Source organism: Trichophyton rubrum, assembly GCF_000151425.1.
Source record: "Trichophyton rubrum CBS 118892 genomic scaffold supercont2.4, whole genome shotgun sequence".
In the NCBI taxonomy this organism is placed as follows: domain Eukaryota; kingdom Fungi; phylum Ascomycota; class Eurotiomycetes; order Onygenales; family Arthrodermataceae; genus Trichophyton; species Trichophyton rubrum.
In genome coordinates this window covers 1,275,633-1,300,759 of record NW_003456425.1, presented here as the reverse complement: position 1 = coordinate 1,300,759, position 25,127 = coordinate 1,275,633, and the positions used below count along the sequence as shown (strand labels likewise).

Here is a 25,127-nt window from a genome sequence, read left to right as displayed (position 1 = left end):
CATCTCCATGGACGATAATTGAGGCCCGCTCAGGCTCTAGAAGGGCTACGCTCAAGGTACGACAATTTTTCCGTGTCAACCAACTGTGTTCCTTTATTTTTTAATTTCGAAGTCTTTGTCTGACTGATGCTGTAATCAAACCAGAATACACGCATACTCCTGCTCCTTCAAGGCCTACTAATAACTCCACCTCTCAAGCCTCGGAAACCACAGAGCCAGAGCCGTTGTTATCCCTTATCACATCACACCCACTGCTTTCGTCCGCAATCAACAGCTCCATGTCAGTCTATACATCGTCCAAAACATACTCTCCCAAGTTCAGATACGGCGCCGAGTTCATTGAGCGGAACATTGGCCCCCAAGTTCTGAACACCGTGGGCTCAGTTGGCCGGCGGACCGGAGTTGAAGGCGGCCTCCGCTGGGCCCTTCAGCGTAGGGAGAGCGTCAACAACAAATCCAACGCCAATTCCAGTTCCAATAGCAATATTCAGGCTGCAGAGACAGCAGATATCGAGAAAGGCATGCACGACCTCCGAACCAGCCATTCAAGACGGTCATCAACCCTTTCGTCTGAACCCCTACCACCTTATGATAACGCTTCTTCCCCGAAATACGACGAGCTGTACAAGGGTAATCAGCAACCCCAGCAGCAGTCTCAGACCCAATATTCCTGGCAAAACCGGCTCATGATTTCCACTTCGGGTCTCGGAGTAGCAATGAGCGAAGAATCGCTCAGAAGCTTGACCTATTGCCTCACCTGGCTGCAGTGGGCAAATAGGCGGATCGGGGCGTCCGTGGGCAGTCTCAAGGAAGCACTCAGGGAATGGGATACCTCTAACCAGCTTAATACGGAAAACAGGACAAGTGAAGAAGGCGGTCAGCAGCAAAGCCCTGCATTACTGTCTCAGCAAATCCAGCAGGTCAAAGGAGATGTCCTGCAGACGTTGAAGATGGTGGTCGACGTTGTGTCCAAGTACGCCGGCGGAGCCCTACCTGAGAATGCCCGCAACCTCGTGCGAAGACACCTCACATCTCTACCGCAGCGGTTCCGTATCGCGTTCAACTCCAACATACCGGCAGATGGTTCTGCTCCTGAATCAGAGATGAGAACGAGGGCTTTCCGCGTCCTCGTGCTGGCTGAGGAAGGCCTTGATATGATGGGCCAGGTCAGTAACGTCGTAAACGATACCCTCGTCAGCGCCGAAAACTGGTGTGATACACTACGACGACAGAGGCCATCTGCAAGCAGCAGCAGCAATAATAATAATAATACCAACACACAAAACATGTCACAACCTCCTTACTTCGAGGATGACTTGGACCGCAAGGTTCCTATCCCCATGCCAGCTCAACGGGAAGATGTGGAGATGGATGAATAAAAGCAACGGTGTACCCGTTGTGCGGAGATGATCTAATGTCCTATATTATACGGCTGCTATCTTATCACTTTCTGTGCGCGTTTGTGGCCCTGCTGAGCTTCCTTTCTCATTTTTCTCATTCTTTTCTTTATACCCCCTTGTTGTCCAAAAACTTGAATGGCCGTAGGCCAAACGTCTTCTTTCCTCTCCTTTGTCTCTCTCTTTTACGATCCTTTATTGTTCTCACGATGTATTCTGGCTGTCGAATATGTTGCTATCGTGTTTAAATAGGCGTTCTTCCTTGGGAGTCTGGATATGCAGAAAATCATTCTTTAGTAGACCCATAAACTGTTTAGGACTCTGTTCAGTCATGCTCTAATAAATGGGCTTTTCTTTTCAAGTATTCTTATCCCTTGTAGGAGGTTTGGCGGGTCATCACCTTAGGGGGGGGGGGAATATCACAGCCCCTTTTTTGGTACTTATAGACTCTGCTAACGGTGGGTAACCACACTACAACTAAGTGTAAAGCCTTCCTACGTATGTGGCTACGCTAGAGAATAGATATAGTAAGTAGATTAAGCATGTTTGTGCACCAGTCAGACCACTCTATATTACACTTATAGATGAGGACATACTATCGCACAAGGCTACTACATATTATAGTGACTACGGTGAGCTACAACTACAGTGACTACCAGGAGATGATAGAGATAGAAGTAGAACGCAGCAAAAACTTTTATTAACTAACAATTTTTTTTTTGGTACATGATTGTTAACAGGACAGGCAAACATACATGCGTGCATACATACAAACAAGCAACAGAACTTAGAATATTCAAAGCAAATTTTTTTTTTTTTTTTTTTTTTTTTTTTTTTTGTGGTGTGCGCAAGATGCACACGAGGAAGAGGGAAGAAGAGACAGAACAATTTAGGTCTTCTTCTTCTTCTCCTCCTGGTTGTTACGCCCCTTGTTGTTGTTGCGCAACGGCATTGTGACGTTGCGGGGGCGGAGTCGACGTCGGGCGCTGAGAGCCATTTGGGTGATGGCTCTAGTCCGGGTGTCATAGATTATCACCCTGTCGATTGGCGACAGGGTGAGGATGAAACGGCGGGCGTTGCCCCAGCCGTTGGAGTTGCCGTTGTTGCCGGCGTTGGTGTTGCCGGCGTTGTTGTTGTTGCCGGCGTTGTTGTTGCCGGCGGCGTTGTTGTTGTTTCGAGCAGGCATTTTGGCTGCTGCAGTGCAAGTAAGGGGTGGTTAGCTATGGATATCTGATAGGAGGTAGGAAGGGGATGAGAGGACGGTGAGGTGGAGGAGGTGCTAACCCTGCTGCTGGTGTTTTTTATAAATATATAAATATAAATATATGTCCTTTGGTAGGACAGAGGAGAGCCGCTGGCAGTGGTGTTTGCAAGAAACGAGGTGAAGAAGGGCTCTTTTGGCGGTGTTTTCTGCGGATATGCTTGCTTTGGAGAAGATGTTGAGATGAAAAGAAAAGAAGGAGGATTCCAGTCGAGGACGGGGTTTATATAGACCAATTTCATTGCCACGAATGGCAGGATCACGACGTGAGGATGTGAGCTTTCCATGGTTGAAGCAGTGCTAAAGTACAAGTCGTGATGTCACTGAAGCGAGGAGTACATGGCCGTTGTCGACGGCGAGCTTCAGACTCGGGGTATCAATGCTCATAAACAGCCCCTGAACGGGCTTGAAAAGGGTCAAAATCACCACCAAATGAAAGGTGCTGCAAAGACAGATTCCGTAGCCGTTTTTCCCAGCCCCAAATGACCCCTTTTGGCCGAGATCATGCTCATAATGCCTTGGACGAGGTGCAGGGCTTCTGACAGCTCAGAGGTATCTTTCCTTCTGTAGCATTCTAAGGAATGACGCACAGAAGAAGGGATCTGTGGTTCACGATGGAATCATCGACTCTGCAAGAGCGGCCATGGGGCGGCGGCGAGGTCTCTCTGGATCACGCTGCGTCTGGCTGTCAGGGTCTACGGGCTCGCCCACGTTGAAGCTGCGACTGCCGGCCTGCTCTCCTGCGCCGGCGAGGTGTTGCGAGGCTCTCCTTCACTGCTGGGGCTTCGACTTGGCCGGCAACTTCCTGCAACGTCACAGCACAACCTCGATAGCTCGACAGCAGCATCGTCACCGCATCATCATCGATTTATTCTCTCAGAAAGAATTACCCACTGCAGCATGGACGGCGTTAACCTCGTTCGGCGTGTATCGACGTCACTACAAGCTGGCACAGTACTGGGGCGACGTGATGCCCAGTCGCACACAGAGCAGGAGGAGTATCTTACCTATGCTATCTTCATGGTTGACTTCATCCCCCTTCTAGCAGTAGCAATATACATCTTGCTAGCTGTAGTCATTGGCTGGAAGTATATTGTTGCGGCGGTGACGAAGGGGCGATCGTTGTTTGCGAAGTGTCGACGGGGAGGGTGGCCATTAGCAAGAAAGAGCAGACACAGAGACGCAGAACAGGGGCTTAGCCGACACAACAGATATCGTGGTATAGACGTGGGGGCATACGGGGGACAATATGAACTGCAGGAGCTTGAACTAGGAGACGATGAGGACTGCCAGAAGGGGGAGGGGGAGGAGGAGGAGGAGGATGACAACGATAATGAAGGTATATTCCTATTACATTATATACAGAGTGGGCAAACACCTCAGCAGCAAGAAAGGGACCCGGCGGAACCGGTACACCAACCACCACCTGACGATAGTCGCCACTCCCTAGACAACATAATTACCACGACTTCAAATGGTGTATCTAAATACTTCCATCCTACCTCTGGGAGACTGAGAAATGATATCGTGCATCCTACACAAACAAGGCTGGATAGGATGCTTGGAGACGACGAGGATGAAGGGCATGGAAGCATTGCTTGGTATAAAGCGCTCCAAAGATTTTCAGACAAGTTTATTCTGAAAGCCCAGGCATGGCTTGATAAAGAAGAAGCAAGAATGGACAGAGTCGAACATAGGGAGACCTCGAATGTGCGTGGGGAGAGCAACCGCGCAATCCGGCAAATCCTACGCGAACGGCGGGAAGAAAGAGGATATAAAGATGCAGAGGACAATCTATACTAATCTTGGCCCTTACAGGCTGAAATTCAAGCGAAGTTATACATTTATTCTCGACTTCTTGGGATATCAAGTCTTCCCGATTCTTGCGATGTCGTTCGGGCATGTTTTTTGAGGTTTCGATTTTATACCCAAGCGAGATTAGCCGCATGACTAAGCGCGCGAAAATGACTCGGATGAAGTCGTTGGTTTGGCATATTTGATTGGTCGGCGGTCATTTAAGCGCTTACGTCCATCACTTCGCATCATTTTCTCATCTACTTTCTAGCAGCAGGTCAGACTGCACCGAGTGATCTCATCCATGTGTCTATCGAGTCCATAGGCTTAATATCATTGACTAGTTGTAACTACTGGTCTAGTCATTGCTTCTGCGGTGCTGCTTCCTTTCCGTCCGAGTAGAATCATGTTTATCACGCCTTCCCTTAGCATGGAAGCAGGAGGAGCTCCCATGGAGCTTCTGTATATACCTAATAGATGGATGTCTATTTCTCCTGCATGGACTCCGCAACTCTCACTACCTAGCAGTCATCATGGTCCTTGTATCATGAACACTTTTCTTCTCGCCTCCTATGATACCCTATAACGGTCTGCCGCGACCTATCAGGTGCCGTTCTTTCCAGCCTCACAACAACCTAAGAAAGAGTGGAAACAATAATGTTGCTCACCCAACTCGTATCAGCGCTGTTTATCCTCTTGCTCGGCCCTATATCCTATGGAAAACTAGTCGATACTTTCGTCCTCCCCCTAGCTCAGGATGCTCCTGTTCCGCCCTCTGAAGACCCCTTTTACCAGCCTCCCCTAGGATATGAAAAAACCGAGCCGGGAACAGTTTTGAGACGTCGCAGACCTCCTTTTCCTATTTCGTTATTCCGGTCTGCTCCTATCGACCTAGCCGCAACCTATCAGGTCCTTTATCGTTCATCCGATACTTTTGGACGACCAACAGCCACCGTTTCGACCATCCTTATTCCTCACAATGCAAACATGTCAAAAATCATATCCTATCAAGTTGTCGAAGACGCAGCATTCGTCAACTGTGCCCCTTCATATGCTCTTCAGCTCCATTCAGACCCAGGCGGCCTCTTTGGAACGATCATCATACAAACCGAGCTGCTTCTCATAACTGCGGCCCTTGAAAACGGGTGGGTTGTCACTATACCGGACTATGAAGGACCCGTAGCTGCCTTCTTAGCTTATTGGCGTGCAGGTTACGCAACTCTAGATGGCATTAGAGCTACCCTTGCTTCTTCTGGGTTTACAGGCGTGGACCCAGATGCAGCGGTGGGCTTGTGGGGTACATCTGGAGGGAGCGTTGCGAGCGCTTTTGCTGCAGATTTGCACCTCACCTACGCGCCGGAGCTGAATATTGTCGGGGCAGCGCTAGGCGGCGTCGTTCCAAGCATTACTACGGCCTTACATAGTCTCAACAAAGGATTTGACGCCGGGATAATCGTCGTCTTGTGTTATTGGGCTTTCGAAAGAATATCTCTATTTGCAACCCATTCTAGAGTCATATCTCGTGCCTCATCTACGGGATAAATTCATGAGTGCTGCTAAAAAGTGTTCCGGGGCAGTCTCTTTGGATTTTAGAATGGAAGATATATTCCGTTATTTTAAGGGAGGAGAGAAGTCTGGTTTATTTACTGATCCCAGAGTGAAGGCGATTCTAGACCACAACGCCCTGCCGCAAGGAGTACCAGAGGTTCCTATTCTCATTCTCAAATCGGTAAATGACGAGATTAGTCCAATATCCGATACTGATGCCCTGGTGGAGAATTATTGCTCCGGCGGTGCCACTATCGACTATAAACGGGACCTGCTATCTGTACATACCACTTTAGCTGTCACCGGGGCGCCACAGGCAATACTCTGGCTCAGGGACCGTCTTGACGGAATAAATGTTGAGAAAGGATGCAAGACCTCCACCATCTTTATGACACTGCTTCAGCCGGGAGCCCTGGAAGTCATGTCCAAGACTATCATCGATAACTTGTTGAACCTCTTGGGGAAGCCCGTTGGACCAAGGTTGAGAACTGAAATTGCACATGTTCCTCCTCTTTAAATGTTGAGCCGTTTCGTTTTCATTGGCCCGCCGCTTATACCGTCCTGTTGATTGTCTGCTTGTTATACGACTTTACACATACAGCCATTTCCTCTAGACTCATTAGTCCTACAGTGGTGTCAGAGTAGTGACGTGTTTAATTTGCCCATTTGGGTTGCGGTAGAAATTCAAGTTTTGTCTTTGACTTCTAGGTATTCCTGGCCAAACATAGGGATTTCATCGCCATACTGTTTGCTACCGCAGCGTATACATTAAATCGGGATGAATATCCAAACAAATATGTATACCTACGTATCGTTCTTTGATTATGGTTGACTGTTTTACGTTTGTTTGTGCTCAATATATAGCCAAACAATATTTTGAATAATACCGGACTATCTGTTAATTTGTCTTATACTACAAGTTCATAAATAGCAGCGTACTGTTAGCATTAATCTTCTCTGCAGCGTACTTGACCTGGATTACAGTTCGGATTTGATTATTCACTCTGCCCTGAGCTTTCCATCATGATCGACTCACCTGAATACCAGTTTGTACTTTTGACCTTAGTCTTAGTGGCAGTGGTTCTCTTCATCTTTGTGTCTTGTGTATGGATATGTTATGGAGTAAAATCCGTTATGACTCCTAGAGGCAAAACCAGAGACAGGGGAGAGCGTGGTAAGTTTGAAACCGTTATACTAGCAGCATAGCTTCTGACATCCGTACAGGCTCCATGATACCGCTCAGTAATTTTACCTTATCAGGATCAACACCTGTCCAAAGACCATTCAATATTGGGGGTGAACGTCCCAAAGTTACACCAACAGAAACTAGGGTTAGTGGTTGCGGTGATAATATGTGTATTATATCCACCGGCTAAGAATGAATAGGGTGCAAGTAGCGAGCCTCGCAGATCTTCGGTGAACGGCACCTTATCGCTGCATCATCCATTACCAGCTCCGCCGCCCTGTTCTGTTCGAATTCCGGGTGTTGTTCGACCGTCAACTCCTGCAATTCCGGTCAGAGTGCCGGAAAGAGGTGGAAGGGTATCGCCTGTCGATTTCACTACCACGAACCAGATAACTCGGTAGAGTTAATCAGAGAGAAATTTAGAGAGGGGGGATTTTTAATAGAGATATTCCCAGAGGGCAGACTTGCAATGAACATGAAGTTCAGTGTGCTAGTCATGGTCTATCAAGTATAGAGCATAGAGTTCTCCAAAAGTAGTACTATGTTCGGATTAGCTTAAATGTGAGTATATTCATTGGAAAGGGTATTGGCTGGATATAGCGGGCGTTCGCGACGCATTATAGATTCGAAATCAGGGTATCCACTGCGGGAACAGCCTGGAAACCAGGAGGTAACCTATGGAAGTAACACGATACTGATCAGCTATCGCATCCATAAAGAGGTAGACTTGTCCCGTAAAACGGTTCTGCTTTTTTCATAATTAGCTGCAGTAATTGCACTCTATATTTGGAATCATCGACCCAGTCAAGTGTGAACGGCGATAGTGGATCTAAGGGTATAATCGACACATTTAAAACTCTGAGGAGTTATGCTTTTGTTGATTTCTGGTATTTTTGCCAGGGGGAAGTTACGATATACGGCTGGCTCCGACTGTTTTGAATAGGGTATAATCACACAAGGTAGAGCTCGAACATGACACTAAGAGGTAGAGCAATACTGAATCACTCGGTCCTTCGCCACTTCGTTTCATCCCCAGCCGTTCCATTCGCGTTGTTCGCGGCATCAGCCTCATTCATTCCTTCATCGTCATCTTCACGTGGCCTTACGGTACCCGCTCCTGCACCCAAGGGAGGTTCCTCTCCACCTTTCCAGTTTCCATCTTCATCAAAATACTCGTGGGCATTCTCTGCGGTAATCCAGCCACCGCTTCCAGGTAGGGCTGGAGGCAGGCCACCTGCATTGTTTCCAGGGAAAATCAGACCATTTTGGAACAAGGCACTACCTTGGAGTTGTTGATGGAATTCCTCACCTTCATCCGCATCTTCGTATCTATCTTCGTCGTCTTGCTCGACAGGGTCGGGGTGAAGATTGGAACAGGCAGACACAGCCTCAAAAAGAGCCTCAATTTGGGACTGGGTCTTTTTATCTTCTTCTTCAGTTGACGTTTCCTGGTCGGTAGGTTGGGTAGCGGGGACCGACAGAGGAATGATGGTGAGCGAAATGCTATCTTCGTCTACATCCTCATCCATATTCTCATCTCCTCCGCTCGTGGTGGCTAACTGCATGTAAAGGCCCTGCACAGTGTCATTGTCGGAAGAATTCGGCAGGGGAAGCCGTTGGATCGCATGCAGAGATATTATCGGATACGGGATTGCAACACCACTGGACGTCTCCGTAGAAAATAACAATAGCTTTCTGTTAGAAGTCAGTATAATATCCCACGCACGAGGGAGCGAGAAACATACTCAGAAGTGGCCCAGACACTGACACCCGGGAGAGATAGCTCTTTGGTATCCTCTACTGCCTCATCGACTGTTGTACCTGCAGGGGCACCGCGTTCTCCCTGTGCTGTGCCATTCGATGAACCCTCTACCGTAGTCGACCGCAGACTATTCAGAGCAGGGGAAGCTAATAAATCACGCTCCAGAATAACCACTTTGCATCTCTCGCTGAAGTGGTGTAAAATGGGTGGTCCAGAGTAGAACGAGGCAGGAGTTCGCGACTGATGCTCCGCGAGAGGTACGAATGAAGAGGTATTTGGGGCTTCATGGAGGACTTCCATTGTGGTAATCAGTTAAAGCTTCCGTGTCGGCACTTTGCTTGCTTCAATGGCCAACTCAGACTGTGCCTTTTGTTTGTTTTGGAGGGTAATGGAGGCGTGCGAGGCGGCGTTGAGGGGAGCTTGGTGGAGCGAAAAATAATTAAGGTCAAACTTTGTTTCAACGTCATCCCTTTGCTACTAGTGAAATGCATACTATTTACCGCCGAAAGAGGAATCGATGAAGAAGAAGACAAGACACCTCTATAAAGCATTCAATAGCTATGAAACTAAACTAATTATCTTTGTCATTGACAAGAACTATCGCAGGTGACCAAACCTTTCGCTTGTCGTAATTTTCTCCGTCGTCGTTCCCAAAGGCAACTACTGCGGGTTGAATGATAACTAAAATCTCTTTGCCATCTAATTTGTTCTCACCCTCATCAAGCCGATGGATGCGATGCACAATCATTGACGAATCTGTATGGTGATAAACCCTTGTGTTGCCGGTGAACATAGAGTTGCAGGTCATTTGAGTTCTGCGACACCATAACGATAAGGATAGCTGCATTGCATGGGCAAAGATGTGATATAGATCATTCAGACAGCCATCCTGAATTGCCCCCGACTTGGGTGCCTCTAGAAGCGGACCTATGGCTCCTTTAAGGAATAGTTTAGCCATCCATCTCGGTACTATAGCTTTCGACGATTCGTGGCGATGCCAATGATGATTCAGGCGAACCTGGCTGAGGGTTTGTTAAAAAGCGCAGCAGCTGGGAGCGCCATATGTGTGCTTCAGAAGGGGAAGCTGTGGAGAGATCAGTCCTACTCTGGGCATAATACGGGAGGGTGAGGTTATAGCTACCATTTCTCATTTTCTGGTATAAACCAAACATCGCGGAGTGAGAAACAGATTCGGAATTCATGTTAAAATATCGAAGCGCAAAAAAGGGGTTAGAGAACATCGGGTCGAAAATGGATGCGGCGAGCATTGCGTGGCCAATAAGAAAAGAGAATCTTTTCTTCAGACGCGGAGCCATTTCATTCGACAAGGAGTCGAATGTTGATCAAGCAATGCTGCCTTTGAGATGATCATTTATTGCACTCTTCTCGAAGTCCGCAAGGGGCCTCAGACGGCTGATATCTTGGACTACATATTTTCTCACCCATGCCCTTAGTCTTTCTTCGAGTCTAGAGAACTCATTACGAATCTCTCCATCTTCTTTTGGAATCCACGAAGTAGCTTTCATCGAGCGAAGATTAGCCTCTTGAGCGACGTGGAGGTCATTCAGTAATTGTTCCTCATTGTTGCGTAAAGTAATTAATTCCCGCCTGAGTGAATCTATTTCTCTGTCAGTTCCCCCATCAGAGGTGTCATTGAGCTTGGTATCTCTAATTGAGTACATAGTGATGTGGCACGGTTCTCCAAGAAAAGGCTGAGCTGACCTATTCGATTATCACGATCCTTGATCTCGCGCTTGAGATCTTCGATCGTCGCTTGATGGTCACCAATCTCTTGGTCATGTTTATTCACTCGGTTTTCAAACTGAGAATCTAAGTTGCTGAAGCTGGGACATCATGGATCCTACATCCATTTCACAGACGACGACAGCCTCGACAGGAGGCTCTGATTCCTTTGGATGCCATAACCATTAGAATGAGATAAGTAGAGGCCAGTTTAGGGAACTAACATCTTCCAAACGCTTGGACACTGGCTCTGCTATTGAACCGATGTTTGGGCTTGACTGGCGTTCCGATTCTGAGCTGCGGCTGCATTTGATGCGCTGTAAGATATTAACAACTGTATAACTAACATCTAAGAAAAGAGGGAAATAAATGAGCATACACTATGTGGTCCTGTCATCTCAACGTCCCCAGCGTGGTAACGAAGCCTTTCACGTGTGGATGTCTCCATATCGCGGGTTATGCTGGAGTCAACGACCTACAAAACCTGAAAAGATGAAGAAATTGATAGCAACGGAAGTAAGTCCCAGCTTGGATTAGGGAAATTTAGATAACTAGCGGGAAGTTCCATTGAATAAAAATTTTTTCACGAGCTAAACCAGTCTCCTAGAGGGACGAAGGAACCAAATAGTTAGCTAAATAGAATTGGAGTCCTGGATATAAGCTCGTTCTTTTCTCCTGTTTTTCTTATCAAGACACCCATGCAGGTGGCCACCCTGCAGAGCCAGAAAAATGGCACCCAGAACTCCCAGGAAGTCCCCCCAAACGACATCGCGCCATAAGATTATGGTTGGAATTGATTATGGAACCACGTTTACAGGCAAAGAAGCCGTCATTGTTTGGAAAAGTAAGCTGAAGTAGTTCAAGGAGCCAGTTAGGTGAGTACAACAGGCAGTGATGCCAAAGATGTCATCGTCATTGGAACGTGGCCTGGTCCATCAAGAGACTCTGAAACAGTCTTCAAGGCGCCTTCACGTATTGCCTATCCCCTCGATAATCCAGCAAACAGTACCATTCGATGGGGGTTTCAAGTTGAACCTGGCATGACCACTTACTCTTGGACAAAGCTGCTAGTGGACCGGAACATTGCACTTGGAGAGTTTGATGATCCAACCCTTGAAGAAGCTTCGAAAACGGGAATTTTGCAACTTTCTTGTGGCAAGTCCGCAGTGGGTGTTGTAGCAGACTTCCTTAAAGAGGTCCGAGCCCATGTATTAAAGATGATTGAAAAACGGATCACGAAGGAGATGCTTGGAATCACTCCCATTGAATATTGGTTTACCGTGCCAGCGATTTGGTCGGACCAAGCAAAAGCGCAAACAAAAGCTGCCTTCAACGCGCAGGCTTTGCCTACAACATTAAACGGCCTAATGACCAAATATCCATGGTGACGGAACCGGAGGCTGCGGCTATTGCAGCTTTGAACAAAACGGCCACAGATGGCCTCGGAGCTTCCTTCAAGGTTGGTCGCAAGTATGGGTACATTTGAACATTGACTAACTTTCACTTCAAGCCTGATGATGGAGTCTTGGTATGTGATTGCGGCGGTGGTACAGTGGTACGTAAGCCTTAACCGTTAATATGGGGTATTATCTCACAGCCCAAAAAAGGATATTACGACGTATTTGATCAACAAAGTTGACCCCATTTTGTCTTTTGAAGAGCCTTGCACTGGAATTGGTGAGTATTGGATGCCATTATCATAGCGGTGAAATCGGTTGCCCACCCTAAGGTAGGCGGCAAATGCGGGTCGACGGCGATAGACAGAAATTCGTACAGGCTTATGTCTCGACGATTTGGGAAAGCCTTTGATATGCTTCCGGCTAAAAAGAAAGGTCCAGGAAGTGAATATATGAGGAAATTCGAAATAATCAAGAAGGACTTCGGGTTTAACATAGAAGAAGACAAGATTTACGAGCTGCCGCTCAATATGAGGGCCAATAAAGTGAAGGCTGAATATTTTGACGATGAAGAACGCCTTGTCCTGCTTTCAAGGTAAGCAAGTACTCCAGGTATAAGCGGGAGTAGGAGCTAACTGCCGGTTTAGCGATGATATTCGACAGCTATTTGACCCAGTCGTGGATCAGGTCATCGGGCTTGTTCGTAAGCAAATAGATGACGCCGAGGACGCAGAAAGCGGTATAATTGTTGTATGGATCCAATTAATGTCGATCTCCCCTGTTGTCTGCTTTTGAGCTAACATGAAAAAGCAAAAAATCCTCGTCGGCGGGTTTGGCGATTCTGAGTATCTCCGCGAGAAAATGGAGAAGTCTTTCTGTGGCATCATAATCACTGTCCCAGATAATCCGTAAGCAGAACGCTCCCATTTAACCCAGCACAAGCTAATAAGCTTCCATGCTATAGATAAACTGCCATAGTTAAGGGAGCCGCACTTCGAGGGCTCTGGGGCCTTCAAGCAACAACAAAAAGATGCCGTCGCCGCTATGGATTTAAATGAAGCCTACCATTCCGCCAAGGTATTGACAGTGAGAAAAATGCTCACGTCGATGAATTCACAAGGAAAAAGATGGTGGGTGGGATCATGAAATGGATGATTTTCAAAGTAGGTCACCCATGTTGACAAGATGGAAGATGCCTGGACAATATTAGCTAACAAGGGGATTAGGGAGAAAAATATACCGAAAATCATACGCACACCGTTGATTACAATCAGGTATATCGTTCTGGACGTTCGATGATAATTAAATCTGTGCTCTTTTCAAGCGATTCAAACGAGGCACCTGAACGGGTTGAACGCACGAGTATGTATTGATTTTTCCTGCTTCACTTAGCACCTCTAACATCACTTGTTATGTAGGTATCAAAAAAGTCGGCACAATCTGCGTGGACATCACAGACATTGACTCCAACCTCCTCGAGAAGAGATTAATCGACGGAGTGCTTTCATATCACGTTGAATTCTCGGTGAAGGTCATATTCGGAGCTCAGGACGGTGTGTTGAGGTTTGAAACCACCTCACAGGGCAAACTTGTTGGGAAGACAACCATCGACTTCACAAATACCAAGTACTATTGACACCTGAAGTTGGAATGACGAAACATTGGTGGTTGCTGAAAGCCAAGGCGAAGTTGATGAATAGGTTGATAAACCAGAGTTTCTATGAGGCTCAATTAAGCAGATATTTCAGAGCGAGGCTGGAGGTTCAAGTAGCGGTTCTCGTCGCAAAACCAGGCCATTTGACTTGGAGCAAAGAAGAGCTCATTCGGTTTATGGAACTAGACCTTCTCTACTTGAGACCCATTAGATAGTCTGGTTACCATTTGGCAAATGCCGATAATTGTGCCTCACATTGTTGCCGTAGAGATAGTATCATTTCAGTCCTATTCCGCCGAATGCACGGTCGAGTTCAACACCCTCGCTTCTCGGTTCCATTGCCGGAGAAGTGTCTTTATTCGTCTGATCAGCAACGGGTCGGTCAAGCAGACTCTGATGTGCTTCGGTTGATGCCCGTCCAGACGCATGCGTGGGTTGTAGAAGCTTTTCCTCCCGGTCCAGCCATCCGGGAGCAACTCGACGCTTTTCAGCTAAGTCCCGTTGCTTGATGGACTCCTCCCACTCCTTGATTGCGGCCTCTCCCTCGGAGTGTCTCTTTTTCATGTGGTCCGCCAACGCCTGGCAGGTTGCGAGGATATCAGCCGGGTGAGCGGCATGGCCACTCGACGAAACAACATACTTTGGTTTCTCTGAGCCGCTGGCGTCGACCGTGACAGAGGGTGGGAGAGATGAAGGAATCGACTTGTATGTATATGGCAGAGTAGTTGCCGTAGGCAGAGAAATGAACGGCGAGACCGTCAGCGGAATCTGGGCTAGTATGGGATGAGGTTCTAGTCTGCCGTTAGCAGCGTCCACAAGGCTTAAAATCGTGATACCACTCACTCTCTGAATCAAACATCTTGCCTAGCCCTTTTATTTTCTGTAGTTTACGACCCGGTTCTGGATCCTGACAGCGATGACGTTGATGGTGGTGGTGCTGCTGTCGTTGTTGCTCGTGAATGCGGGCGGGAGATGGAAGTTGCAGCAAATAAGAGAGCCGCGAAAGCCGCATCCACCTTAGCGAGAAACTCTTCCAACGTCAAAACTTTCGAAAGACAACCAGCGACCGCTCCTGGACATCTACATCACGGCCTGCAGCTTTGCACATCCACGACCAGCTCGCTCGATCGGACGCCTCGCCGCCCCTTAGCCAAGCGACCCTGGTCTTCACTAGTGCCCAACTATCTGAAATCGAAAAGCCACCCACGCTCGCCGTCTATCTCTACTTTTGTCGTCAGCCCTACTAACTATCATCGAACACGCGACGACCCCAACTTGGCTGCGGACATTAGCTACGACTCTTCACGCTCTCGACCGCATATGCTCCAGCTCTAGTATCGCCGAGAAGCCCATCGAAGAGCTGCGCCCCCTCACGAACCCCGTGTCACGGTTGAGATTGACAGGCATATCGTACCGTACCCCTCCGAGGCCACTGAGAAGTCGGGCTGCGCCACCATTCAACCCGCCAAACAAGCAGCAAGCATGGAAGGGAAACTGGTGCAAGCGGTCACGGAGAAGAAGCCCGTCCCTGAGATTGACTTCACTCTCCATACTATGGAAGATGGCACGCAGGTATCCACACAGGAGCGTGTCTGCAAGGGTTAGTTGACAAGCCCCCCCCCCCTCTCTCCATTTCTACATGCACACAGACATTTAGGGAGTATATTGCATTGTGCATTTGGCTGATGGTTCAATCACAGAGGTGCAAGCCCCGGCTTTCAACACACCTACGAACGAACAATTTTGGTCCAGCGAAGATCCCACCAAGCCAGACCTGAAGTTCCTCAAGCAGCACTTCTTCCGTGAAGGTCGTCTCACGGAGGAGCAGGCACTATGGATCATCAATACTGGAGCGTCAATCCTCAGGTCAGAGCCGAACTTGCTCGAGATGGATGCTCCCATTACAGTGTGTGGTGATGTTCACGGACAATACTATGACTTGATGAAGCTGTTTGAGGTGGGAGGAGACCCTGCGGAGACACGATATCTCTTCCTTGGAGACTATGTTGACCGAGGCTATTTCAGTATTGAGGTTAGTGAAATGATGGATGTGACAATTTGAGGGACTTTTACTGATAATTCCCATAGTGTGTTCTGTACCTATGGACTCTAAAGATTTGGTACCCCAACAGTCTTTGGTTGCTACGTGGAAACCACGAATGTCGCCATCTCACAGATTACTTTACCTTCAAGCTGGAGTGCAAACACAAGTACTCCGAGAGAGTTTACGATGCCTGCACCGATTCATTCTGCGCCTTGCCTCTGGCTGCAATAATGAACAAACAGTTCCTCTGTATCCACGGCGGCTTGAGCCCTGAGCTACATACCTTGGAGGATTTGAAAACAGTAGGTGTCCCATGTATTGATTTCTATACACGAATGCTCACAATTGCTATAGATTGACCGTTTCCGGGAGCCACCAACCTATGGGCTGATGTGCGACATTCTTTGGGCCGACCCTCTGGAAGACTTTGGTCAAGAAAAAACGGGTGAACATTTCATCCACAACAATGTCCGAGGATGTTCATATTTCTTCTCCTATCATGCTGCTTGCGCATTTCTAGAGAAAAACAACCTTCTATCCATCATTCGAGCCCACGAGGCTCAAGATGCCGGATACAGAATGTACCGCAAAACCCGAACGACCGGATTCCCAAGTGTTATGACCATCTTTAGTGCGCCCAATTACCTTGATGTCTACAACAATAAGGCTGCGGTCCTCAAGTATGAAAACAACGTCATGAATATCCGCCAGTTTAACTGCTCGCCACATCCTTACTGGCTCCCCAACTTCATGGACGTCTTTACCTGGTCACTACCGTTCGTTGGAGAGAAAATCACGGATATGCTCATTGCCATTCTCAACACTTGCTCTAAGGAAGAACTTGAGGAAGAGACTCCCTTGTCAGCATCTGAAGCTCCACCCTCGCCAACTCTTCCATCAACCGACCCCGAAAGTACCGAGTTCAAACGACGTGCTATCAAAAACAAGATCCTTGCTATCGGTCGTCTATCCCGTGTATTCCAGGTTCTCCGAGAAGAGTCCGAGCGGGTTACTGAGCTTAAAACTGCTACTGGCGGACGTTTGCCAGCAGGAACGCTTATGCTTGGCGCTGAAGGTATTAAACAAGCTATTCACAACTTTGAGGACGCTCGAAAGGTCGATTTGCAGAACGAACGACTACCACCAACCCATGAAGAAGTTACTAAGCGTGTTGAAGAGGATCGACGACAAGCGCTGGAACGTGCTGCCCAAGAGGCAGCTAACGACACGCATCTGACAAACGTCGCCCGAAGAATTAGCATGTAAGTTGCGCCGCTTTGTTTTCTTTCAACACTTGTCCGTCCAGGCTAATATCTTTTACCTAGGTCATCTGGATCTGGTCGACCCCGAAAGCGAGAACCGTCATCTTGATGTCCTATCTTTATCTCATCCACCCATCCCTTGACATTCATCCCATCATTATGACTCCCAGGCTTAACGTACCCCCTGCCCAGAACTCGACAAATCTGAACCTTTTTGCTCTTTTTTACTGTTTTTTTGAATTGATTGAATGACTCCCCGGTGATGATACCAAGACCTTAATTCCACTAGGAGAAATGCAAAAGCTGCATATCCTGTATGAATCTTGAATAAGCTTTTCACGAACAAAAAGGAATTGATAAATTCCGTTTCCCTTAACCGGCCTGGCCTCCTGGCGTCTGCCGTCAATCGCTTTCCTGACCCCTGACGTATTGTACTAGGGAGGAAATGGGAATAAAAAGGAAGAGAAAAAATATCAATAATAATATTTGCTTACAACGAGGAATAAACGGCTGGTTTGATTTGAAGTTTCTTTGCACTGATAGCTACAAGGCTTAGCAGTACTGGAATCAGGCGGCTCATTCTTTTCGCAAATAAGTTGTCAGTGAAAGCAGTATAGTAAGATTTAGGGCACCATCCATCATGGATGTAAACTATCGATCACCATTGTATGATAGTTATTCCACCTATAGCTACAATTTACACCCTTTTTGTAATTTATACCTGAGTGTTTAGGATGGTATTTGCTATACAGTGTATTAACCCAATGTATCACAGAATTGCCGCCACGAAGCTTAGTTATGGTGCATAGATTGCTTAGTCATCCAATACATTACCGTCCCTGTATCGAACAAACACAAGCTTGTTTGCTGCATCGACAACTTTGCGAAGAAGATAACGAGAGACATAACTGACAACCCGCAGCTCACCTGCGCACCAACCCCAATGCCTGGGAAATATCATGTCTCCCTCATCCAGAGGACGCCGCTCCTAGCCAGTTGGCTATTCTTTTGCCCCTCGTGCTCGCAGATACGCCAGTTCTCCTCCAGTGGGCCAGCTCCCACGCCCAGATCAACGATCAAGCGCTCCGCCTCGACTCTTCCGGGTTCATCGATTGTCAGTGCTACAAAAAATATTCCCGAGAGGTTCCAGGAGCTATATAGAGCTTTAGAGGATCTTAAAAATACGTCTGGAAACCATGTGAATTTGAGCAGCTTAGAATTGGTGCAAAGAGGAATTGAAACGGAGAACCCATTGATACGGATTGCAGGTGCGTGAGGATGTCCCATCGGCTTTGGTAGCTGCTCTTCTTTATACTTATTAAATGTTACTTTTTTAGTGTTTGGCTTTGGCGGTACCCAGGCTTCCGCAAGGCTTGTACGGCTACTACTTGCTGACCCGCTGGGCCCGAAAGAAGCATGGGAAGAGCAGCTTGACTCTCGTGCTAACAATGACTCTGGCAGTTTTCTTATAAGGTCAGTACTTTGTTTGTCTGCTAGGCATGAGATGGGGCTAATTCTCAGCAATGGCTCAATATAGATACGGAAATAAATATGAGGTATCGTCAGGAAACAGCCTTCTGCCGACAGTCTCGATACCATCCAATTTGCTTCGGAAAGCGAACCTAGAAATCCTAATGTCACCATTAGGAACAAATATCATCTCGTTAAAAGAGCCAATTGCGAACTCTCTACAGAATGCAACAATACCCATTCCATCTACAGACGGGAGCCCTGCCACACATATCCAATACCCAGTACATCGATCATTAATATGCGGTGACGGGATCGATGGCCTGTTTTCGTTTGCTAAATTAACTGGGAGGACAGGTACAGTTGAACTTGGCCCAGTAAAGGCAGTATTCCAGGCACCGTTAAACAAGGCTCCAGAGAACGGTAATGGAGACGTTTCATTTATTGATATTGACCGTGCTGAAGTGGCGTTGGATAAGTTTCGTGAGTCAGCCCAAAATGCAACGGCTTACCAGGAAGGGTGGAACGGAAGCAGGATTCAACCAATTATCGACTGGCTCGCGGCGGCTCCCACGGATCAAGCTGTGTCCCCTGACATCCGGTATCTGCTCGATTCCGTGTTGAATGAGGCAGATACAAAAATCAAGCAGCACGAAAAGAAAACATTGGCCGACGTGCAAGCGAGTTCTGTTCCCGAAGAAGTACGAGAATCATTGAATGCCATGATCTCGGGATGGGCGGAAAGGGCTCATGAGGAGCTTCGGACTTCGTTAGACGAAGCTTTCAGATGCAAGAGCTGGCAAAGCTTAGTGTGGTGGAAATTGTTCTGGAGAGTTGATGATGTTCCCATGATATGTTCCAGTCTGCTGCAAAAACAGTGGCTTACTCGGGCTGAGAAGGAGGCTCTATGGATTGGCGGACGATTCCAGCAAGCCCGATTGTTGGAAGACGATTCTTCTGTGGATAGAGAAAGTTGCACTCCGACTACGGAAGAAGCATCACCCGAATCTCCACGCAGTACTCCTGTGTTCACTCCATGGCAAACACAAATAACGGAAAGCCGAAACAAGCTCACAGCATCCACTATCATGCCACTACATTCTCTCGCACAGAGTCTAGTCATGTTCAGCTTGTCAACTACCGGGTTGACTTCAGCACTATCCGCTCTCACATATATCTCCACTACTACTACTTCCCTTAGCGAGGCTGGAACCTTTGCTGCAGTGGGTTTAATCTACTCGGTTTGGAGACAACAGAAAAAGTGGGACTTAGCCCGCAGGACCTGGGAAACAGACATCCGTGAAGAAGGCCGAAAAGCGTTGAGGCATACGGAAGATTCCATGAGAATGGTAATACGTGACGGAAACAGACCAGGGATGCCGCCTACAGAAACGGAAGTTAAGGAAAGCATAAAGAGGGCCAGAAATGCCTTATCAGATGTATTATAGGTGAAAAAAGGGTTTTGTTCTTCTGTAATTATACCCCCTTTTACTGCATGGATTTGTTTTTAATAGACATTACCATCCCATGTCTAAGTAAGCTCCACGCTTCCTTCAGGCACTCCACTGGTGCTACGTAACCGTCTAGCGAAGAACTGCATGACGGGCATCATTTCGTCCCTGTTTCGAGGCATGGTATCTTCCTTCTTGCTTCTCCAGTGGACCACGTCCACGTATTCAAACTCCTCCTTCGTTCGACGAACACCCATATCCGTCACAGCGCTCTGCGCACCATGACCACCCAAGACTAGCACTGGGCTAGGCGATTTATTTTGCCTACTTCCTCTTTCCTTGATAGCTGAAAGAGGCAACACTCCGCCAATTGCAACGGTACCACCAAGCTCTCCCTGGCCAGCTTCTGACAGATGAAATTCCAATGCTGCGCTCAGCGCAACACTCGCACCCTGTGCGAACCCGAAAAGTAGTATCTCGCGAGCCTTGTACCCGAGCTTGTCTATCAATGTTGACCGTATGATATCTGCGACTATCATGCGGGTAGCCCTAGTAAAGCCAGGGTCTTGATCTAATGAGTCCGCTTCAAAAACGATGTCGTCACCCCAATGAAAGCCGGGAAGGTCGAACGGCAGTGGAACGGGGGCTTGGACAACGATACAGCTTGTCTCGGGTAGATGGAGAGCCGATGCAAAGCTAGTGAAAGGTGCAGGCGTATCGCCTAGTCCATGTAGGAGGATGAGGACATTTGTTGATCGCGGTGAGTCTGGCGGGGTGATGGTGACGGATACAGATGACGGGAAGTCGCTTTCTTTAGGGATAGCAGGCATATTTAGTTGCTTTAATGTATATCTGCAGGTACAAATTGACGTTTAAGGCATTAATATTCAAGCGATGCTAAGAACGAGGAGTTGAAAGTATTTATTTTCTGACATCAAACGATGGAAGGCCGAAGTCATAAGTACTCCAGAGTTAAGTTAACTTAGTTGACTCACTAGTTAACAGGTTAAGCTTTATGAGTTGAGTTTAAATTGAAGATTCATATTTACAAGGTCAATCCGCTATCACTTTTAACAATCTATATGTACTCAAAAGGTATGTTCTATATACTAATCTAGCAAATGGTATGTTGGGTAATCATCGCACGGCTCAGCCCACATCCTGAAAAGCGAGCTACTTAATAGATATAGAACGATAAGAGAGTATGTTCCTTCTTATCGTTTGCAAGTGAACCCATTCTCGACGATATAAAGGGGGAATCCCATTAGACCTTGCCAGAAGGGTGGAAGATGGGCAGCTATGGCCCGGACTTCCCGAGCCCCAGTGTTGCCGACAAACCAATAGGTATCCAAAAACACAATCAGCGCAAAAAAGTGAGCCAGGATAACAAGGGCCCGTGGACGGCCCTCTGCTACAAGATCGATGAAGCGAGGATCCACGATAAAGGGGAAAACGACAATTCGCCGTCTTATCGGGCCGGGGGGTCCATCGTAGTTGTGAAGTATCCGGAATATACTGCCGAGATATCCCATTGCTCCCTCGTACGCAACCCTGACACCATCATCCCAGAAAACCGGGTCGTCGTTGTCATCAGGATCCTTGCTTCGAGCAGTCAAGATATGTTCAAAGCTTGGTCGAGGATCAGGAAAGTCGTGCTGGGCATTATCCTCGTCTAATGTTAGTGGGGTAGATCTGATTAGTTTGGCTGTGCAGGTGGAGGGATCATCCCCAATAGCTTCCATGGCGGTTTGAAAGAACTTCGCATTGCTGCTAGTTATGCGAAGCCACTCTATGGGAGGCGCATAAGGTTCCAGAATCCGTTCCGAGAGCATCACGAAGGCTACAAGACGCATAAGATGAGTGGTAAGCATAATCACATCGGCCTTCTCCTTTGAAAAGGAGATAAGCTCTTTATGATGGTGCTTGAATGCAAGTTGTAGATAACGATGGTGATGCTCTAGCATCGAGGATTCGGAGATAGTGGACGATATTTTTCTTGCTTGATGAAGACTGGTGACAGCATAGATACTGTACAGCAGTCCATCCGACTGGAAGGCCATTCGTGGGAGAGCATCGACGAAGACCTCGTAAGACGTCTCCGGGTCGAACGCAATTGTCGGGCCAGTTTCGGTAATATAAAGATGCATCAATTTGAGCTCCAGGATCCGCCGGTCTTTCGTTTCTGCGGGCTCACCCGCTTCCATAGATTCATCTTTAGGAAGGCGATCATAGATACAGGGTTCCTCAACACGCTCGCAGTTGCGGCATACCGGCTTGGTCTCATCACACTTCCTAGCCATTAGTAACTGATTGTAATGTACCCTGTACCTCCAGGGACAATTGACCCTGGTAGTCCTTATATATGCTGCCTCACTCACCTTGATTCTCTTTGTCCGGCATCTTTGGCAGCCGACCCGGGATTTTCTGTGAAACTGCTTCACTCCCTTCCGGCGCCCAGAGGCCTGCTGCTGGCGCTGCTGCTCGTTTATAAACGAGATTATTGGGGGTACCTCCGTCATGCTGAATGCATCTGCCTGCTCATCTCAACAAATGGCGGTCCTTCGTTCCGCTTTTGGTTAAACGAGCGTGGAGGATCGATTACTAATCCACTGGCGGCTCTGCCGCAAGTCTAGCCAAAGTAAGTTAGATCGTTACGGATTTTACTATTTCCGGAATAAAGTTAAGGTTGGATTATATAATGAACGCAAAAACATTGGACTCGCGACGCTTACTTCTTTGGGACGCAAATACTGCGCCATCCATCCTGCTGGATCCTAACAAAAATCCTTCCCTTCCACGGAGGCTATATAATACCAGGGCTGAACTACGCTCGTCTCTGGTTACCGGACCATAGCTATCTCGCAACTGATTCCAATTTAGGATGCCGAAACCGTGACGCATATCTCGTTCAAGATGTCTATAAAATCGAGGTCGACTTCTCTGGGTGTATACCACTTCTCGCAAATACATAGTCCAGGTAAAATAGAGCAACCTGAACACAATATACCCAACTATATCCCCTTACAGCGATGAAGTTATCGCACCTTGCATCCCTAATTAGCGTGGCTAGCCTTTGCTCGGTAAGTTCGCTAAGGATGTGAAGTATCTATTGTTCCTAGCTTTTAATATTTTTCGGGATAGGCTTCACCAGTGCACTTTGAGAAAAGAGATAACACGTCAATATCAGCAATTCAACTTAGCTCGGACAAGTCATTCCACTACGAATTGCTGCGTGATCTATCTCTGGTGCCATATGAAGGTTCCGACGTGAATGAAGTTCTCATCGCAGCCAGTGAAATCAAACCCGGAGACTTCGAAAGTTATTACACTGCATTCAATAAACTAGCCACTCGCGTTCATCAGCTGGCCAAAGCCATAAACATTACCGACCATCCAATCTCCGCTCGCAATACCTTTTTCAAGGCAGCAACCTATTATCGCTCTGCGGACTTCTTTTTGCGGGGAAACTGGACCGACCCCCGAGTCTATTCTCTTTGGGATAAACACTTGGAGGCATTCAATGCAGCAATTTCCTTACTCCCTGTCCCAGGGCAGAGGGTAACTCTACATGCCAAGGGTGATGACCTCGACTCAAACTTCACAATACCAATTATATTTTTCGGCTGTGGCTTGCCTGGCCCGCGATCGACAATCATAATGGGAAACGGCTTCGATGGCGCGCAGGAGGAAATGTATCATGTTCTGGGCAAGGCAGCCCTTGACCGAGGAATCAACGTTATCACTTACGAAGGGCCCGGCCAGCCCACTGTTCGCCGAGAACAGAAGCTCGGTTTCATCCCTCAGTGGGACAAGGTTGTTACCCCCGTGGTCGACTATGCCATCACCCGTCCTGAAGTCCGAGCCGATGCTATTGGTCTCATGGGACTTTCATTCGGCGGGTTTCTTGCACCTCGCGCTGCAGCGGTTGAGCACCGTATCGCTGCTGTCCTTGCATTAGATGGCATTTACGACTTCGGCGAATCCAATCTGAAGCCTTTCCCACCAAAGTTGAAGGAACTATTCAAATCTGGGCCTGAAAACGCGAAACTTTTCGATTCCATCTTGGCAGAGGGTCTAGCAGAACCGTCAACCGAAACGTTCACTAAATGGGCTGTTCAACAAGGTTTGTGGTCGTTTAACACCGAATCACCCTTCGAATGGCTCTCACAGACCCTAAAATACAATATGGATGGCTTTGCACAGAACATTACTGCGCCGGTTTTCGTGGGTGATGCACAGAACGATCAATTTTTCCCCGGCCAGGCAAAAATACTGGCCGACAGGATTGGTAGCAAACTTACTACTTATCACGAATTCAGCACCGCTGACGGAGCCGGCGAACATTGTTCTGTTGGTGCAAGTGTTTTGGCGAATCAAGTAGTCCTAGATTGGTTTGAAGACGTTTTGCGGCATTGAGCTGAGTGATGAGCGGGAATACTTTTCAGCAGCAATCTTTGCGTCCTACTAATAGATAGATATTTTACTCTTACATGGTTTTATAGAATTGGAAATCCGTGCCATATATACTAGGTCGCGTTACAGTCACTGAACTCAGTGAGTTTCGGCGAGAAGGTCATATTACCCGGCGAATGTTTGGTCTTCGAGGACAGCTTGGTTGGGGTCGAGGCCGTTAGACGGGCTGGAATGAGAGTTGTTTGGGTGCCGCACCCGGATCTCCTGGCTGAGCATCAAGACCAGCAGAAAGAAGTCCTCATTACTAGCACTGGAGACTTCCAGACAGGAGATGAATGGCAACATGGAGAGATGCCTAACGACTGGGGGGAAACAGTTCAGACGTTGGAGCATTTCGATTATGAGAGATATGCTATAGATTTGTCGGGTTGAGTATTCATGGCCCTGTTTGACATGCACTGTTCTGTATACAATCTTCTGGCCGAATTTAGATACGCACAGAGATATCCGAGATATCCGTTTGTCGGGAGTTACATCCCATTCGATTGTTTATTCGTATAGTATAGAAATTTTTTTTTTTTTTTTTTTTTTTTTTTTTTTTTTTTTTTTTTTTTTTTTTTTTTGGTAGCATGTTCCTGCTAATTTGCAGACAAGTTGTAAATAGAGACTGACCCGGCTCGTTTGACTTTCACCTCATGATCGTGTTCCGCCGGCTGCGAATTCGATATCAACAAACTGACTGCCA

The 25,127-nt window shown here is 47.4% G+C and overlaps 17 protein-coding genes across 19 annotated transcripts; 8 read left to right on the top strand and 9 right to left on the bottom strand.

Moving 5' to 3' along the window:
• The first annotated feature begins 35 nt into the window (after positions 1-35).
• TERG_04354 (uncharacterized protein) lies at positions 36-1,799 on the top strand. Its single transcript, XM_003235249.2, has one exon. The coding sequence runs from the start codon at positions 279-281 to the stop codon at positions 1,377-1,379; it is 1,101 nt and encodes a 366-aa protein (XP_003235297.1). The 5' UTR covers positions 36-278; the 3' UTR covers positions 1,380-1,799.
• Positions 1,800-1,809: 10 nt separating this feature from the next.
• TERG_12143 (uncharacterized protein) lies at positions 1,810-2,569 on the bottom strand. Its single transcript, XM_047751146.1, has one exon. The coding sequence runs from the start codon at positions 2,421-2,423 to the stop codon at positions 2,025-2,027; it is 399 nt and encodes a 132-aa protein (XP_047606260.1). The 5' UTR covers positions 2,424-2,569; the 3' UTR covers positions 1,810-2,024.
• Positions 2,570-4,291: 1,722 nt separating this feature from the next.
• Positions 4,292-4,606, bottom strand: TERG_12142 (uncharacterized protein; the record flags this gene model as incomplete). Its single annotated transcript, XM_047751145.1, has 1 exon — positions 4,292-4,606. The coding sequence occupies one exon, from the start codon at positions 4,604-4,606 to the stop codon at positions 4,292-4,294; it is 315 nt and encodes a 104-aa protein (XP_047606259.1).
• Positions 4,607-5,109: 503 nt separating this feature from the next.
• On the top strand, positions 5,110-5,994 carry TERG_12141 (uncharacterized protein; the record flags this gene model as incomplete). Its single annotated transcript, XM_047751144.1, has 1 exon — positions 5,110-5,994. One exon carries the CDS (start codon positions 5,110-5,112, stop codon positions 5,992-5,994), a length of 885 nt encoding a protein of 294 aa, XP_047606258.1.
• Positions 5,995-6,046: 52 nt separating this feature from the next.
• On the top strand, positions 6,047-6,517 carry TERG_12140 (uncharacterized protein; the record flags this gene model as incomplete). The annotated part of the gene is made up of 1 exon (XM_047751143.1): positions 6,047-6,517. The coding sequence occupies one exon, from the start codon at positions 6,047-6,049 to the stop codon at positions 6,515-6,517; it is 471 nt and encodes a 156-aa protein (XP_047606257.1).
• Positions 6,518-7,023: 506 nt separating this feature from the next.
• On the top strand, positions 7,024-7,587 carry TERG_04350 (uncharacterized protein; the record flags this gene model as incomplete). Its single annotated transcript, XM_003235246.2, has 3 exons — positions 7,024-7,174; positions 7,225-7,331; positions 7,387-7,587. The coding sequence occupies 3 exons, from the start codon at positions 7,024-7,026 to the stop codon at positions 7,585-7,587; spliced, it is 459 nt and encodes a 152-aa protein (XP_003235294.2).
• Positions 7,467-9,337, bottom strand: TERG_04349 (uncharacterized protein). 2 transcript variants are annotated; one of them, XM_047749762.1, is made up of 3 exons: positions 8,932-9,337; positions 8,496-8,881; positions 7,467-8,420 (listed from the first exon to the last, which is right to left on the bottom strand). In XM_047749762.1, exons 1-3 carry the CDS (start codon positions 9,246-9,248, stop codon positions 8,188-8,190), a joined length of 936 nt encoding a protein of 311 aa, XP_047606256.1. In that variant the 5' UTR covers positions 9,249-9,337; the 3' UTR covers positions 7,467-8,187. The 2 variants fall into 2 exon arrangements, with proteins under 2 accessions (XP_047606256.1, XP_003235293.1); XM_003235245.2 differs by having other exon boundaries at positions 7,467-8,881.
• Positions 9,338-9,519: 182 nt separating this feature from the next.
• On the bottom strand, positions 9,520-9,906 carry TERG_08811 (uncharacterized protein; the record flags this gene model as incomplete). Its single annotated transcript, XM_003235244.2, has 1 exon — positions 9,520-9,906. One exon carries the CDS (start codon positions 9,904-9,906, stop codon positions 9,520-9,522), a length of 387 nt encoding a protein of 128 aa, XP_003235292.2.
• Positions 9,907-10,291: 385 nt separating this feature from the next.
• Positions 10,292-10,630, bottom strand: TERG_12139 (uncharacterized protein; the record flags this gene model as incomplete). Its single annotated transcript, XM_047751142.1, has 1 exon — positions 10,292-10,630. One exon carries the CDS (start codon positions 10,628-10,630, stop codon positions 10,292-10,294), a length of 339 nt encoding a protein of 112 aa, XP_047606255.1.
• Positions 10,631-10,765: 135 nt separating this feature from the next.
• On the bottom strand, positions 10,766-11,139 carry TERG_12138 (uncharacterized protein; the record flags this gene model as incomplete). Its single annotated transcript, XM_003235243.2, has 3 exons — positions 10,766-10,858; positions 10,916-11,008; positions 11,071-11,139. The coding sequence occupies 3 exons, from the start codon at positions 11,137-11,139 to the stop codon at positions 10,766-10,768; spliced, it is 255 nt and encodes an 84-aa protein (XP_003235291.2).
• Positions 11,140-11,420: 281 nt separating this feature from the next.
• Positions 11,421-13,724, top strand: TERG_04346 (uncharacterized protein; the record flags this gene model as incomplete). Its single annotated transcript, XM_047748239.1, has 10 exons — positions 11,421-11,535; positions 11,595-12,075; positions 12,202-12,219; positions 12,289-12,368; positions 12,425-12,683; positions 12,736-12,838; positions 12,899-12,996; positions 13,176-13,251; positions 13,315-13,450; positions 13,507-13,724. The coding sequence occupies 10 exons, from the start codon at positions 11,421-11,423 to the stop codon at positions 13,722-13,724; spliced, it is 1,584 nt and encodes a 527-aa protein (XP_047604216.1).
• A 294-nt stretch (positions 13,725-14,018) lies between these two features.
• Positions 14,019-14,601, bottom strand: TERG_04345 (uncharacterized protein; the record flags this gene model as incomplete). Its single annotated transcript, XM_003235241.1, has 2 exons — positions 14,019-14,533; positions 14,586-14,601. The coding sequence occupies 2 exons, from the start codon at positions 14,599-14,601 to the stop codon at positions 14,019-14,021; spliced, it is 531 nt and encodes a 176-aa protein (XP_003235289.1).
• Positions 14,602-14,704: 103 nt separating this feature from the next.
• TERG_04344 (serine/threonine-protein phosphatase 2B catalytic subunit) lies at positions 14,705-18,115 on the top strand. 2 transcript variants are annotated; one of them, XM_003235240.2, is made up of 5 exons: positions 14,705-15,342; positions 15,443-15,774; positions 15,831-16,088; positions 16,141-17,048; positions 17,112-18,045. In XM_003235240.2, the coding sequence occupies exons 1-5, from the start codon at positions 15,225-15,227 to the stop codon at positions 17,155-17,157; spliced, it is 1,662 nt and encodes a 553-aa protein (XP_003235288.1). In that variant the 5' UTR covers positions 14,705-15,224; the 3' UTR covers positions 17,158-18,045. The 2 variants fall into 2 exon arrangements, with proteins under 2 accessions (XP_003235288.1, XP_047606254.1); XM_047749761.1 differs by having other exon boundaries at positions 16,141-18,115.
• A 567-nt stretch (positions 18,116-18,682) lies between these two features.
• Positions 18,683-19,966, top strand: TERG_04343 (uncharacterized protein; the record flags this gene model as incomplete). Its single annotated transcript, XM_003235239.2, has 1 exon — positions 18,683-19,966. One exon carries the CDS (start codon positions 18,683-18,685, stop codon positions 19,964-19,966), a length of 1,284 nt encoding a protein of 427 aa, XP_003235287.2.
• Positions 19,967-20,049: 83 nt separating this feature from the next.
• TERG_04342 (uncharacterized protein) lies at positions 20,050-20,799 on the bottom strand (the record flags this gene model as incomplete). The annotated part of the gene is made up of 1 exon (XM_003235238.1): positions 20,050-20,799. One exon carries the CDS (start codon positions 20,797-20,799, stop codon positions 20,050-20,052), a length of 750 nt encoding a protein of 249 aa, XP_003235286.1.
• Positions 20,800-21,183: 384 nt separating this feature from the next.
• Positions 21,184-22,488, bottom strand: TERG_04341 (uncharacterized protein; the record flags this gene model as incomplete). The annotated part of the gene is made up of 2 exons (XM_003235237.1): positions 21,184-22,257; positions 22,348-22,488. The coding sequence occupies 2 exons, from the start codon at positions 22,486-22,488 to the stop codon at positions 21,184-21,186; spliced, it is 1,215 nt and encodes a 404-aa protein (XP_003235285.1).
• A 510-nt stretch (positions 22,489-22,998) lies between these two features.
• TERG_04340 (uncharacterized protein) lies at positions 22,999-24,814 on the top strand (the record flags this gene model as incomplete). The annotated part of the gene is made up of 3 exons (XM_003235236.2): positions 22,999-23,049; positions 23,111-24,346; positions 24,500-24,814. 3 exons carry the CDS (start codon positions 22,999-23,001, stop codon positions 24,812-24,814), a joined length of 1,602 nt encoding a protein of 533 aa, XP_003235284.2.
• Positions 24,815-25,127: the final 313 nt, after the last annotated feature.

What these genes read in the sequence shown, in the direction of transcription:
- TERG_04349 (XM_003235245.2), bottom strand. Translation starts at nt 9,248, where the DNA reads ATGGAAGTCCTCCATGAAGCCCCAAATACCTCTTCATTCGTACCTCTC. An exon ending in AGTGTCTGGGCCACTTCTGA is followed by an intron (nt 8,882 to 8,931) that starts GTATGTTTCTCG and finishes GACTTCTAACAG; the next exon opens with AAAGCTATTGTTATTTTCTA.
- TERG_12143 (XM_047751146.1), bottom strand. Translation starts at nt 2,423, where the DNA reads ATGACACCCGGACTAGAGCCATCACCCAAATGGCTCTCAGCGCCCGAC.
- TERG_04354 (XM_003235249.2), top strand. Translation starts at nt 279, where the DNA reads ATGTCAGTCTATACATCGTCCAAAACATACTCTCCCAAGTTCAGATAC.
- TERG_04344 (XM_003235240.2), top strand. Translation starts at nt 15,225, where the DNA reads ATGGAAGGGAAACTGGTGCAAGCGGTCACGGAGAAGAAGCCCGTCCCT. An exon ending in ACAGGAGCGTGTCTGCAAGG is followed by an intron (nt 15,343 to 15,442) that starts GTTAGTTGACAA and finishes GTTCAATCACAG; the next exon opens with AGGTGCAAGCCCCGGCTTTC. An exon ending in CCTTGGAGGATTTGAAAACA is followed by an intron (nt 16,089 to 16,140) that starts GTAGGTGTCCCA and finishes CAATTGCTATAG; the next exon opens with ATTGACCGTTTCCGGGAGCC.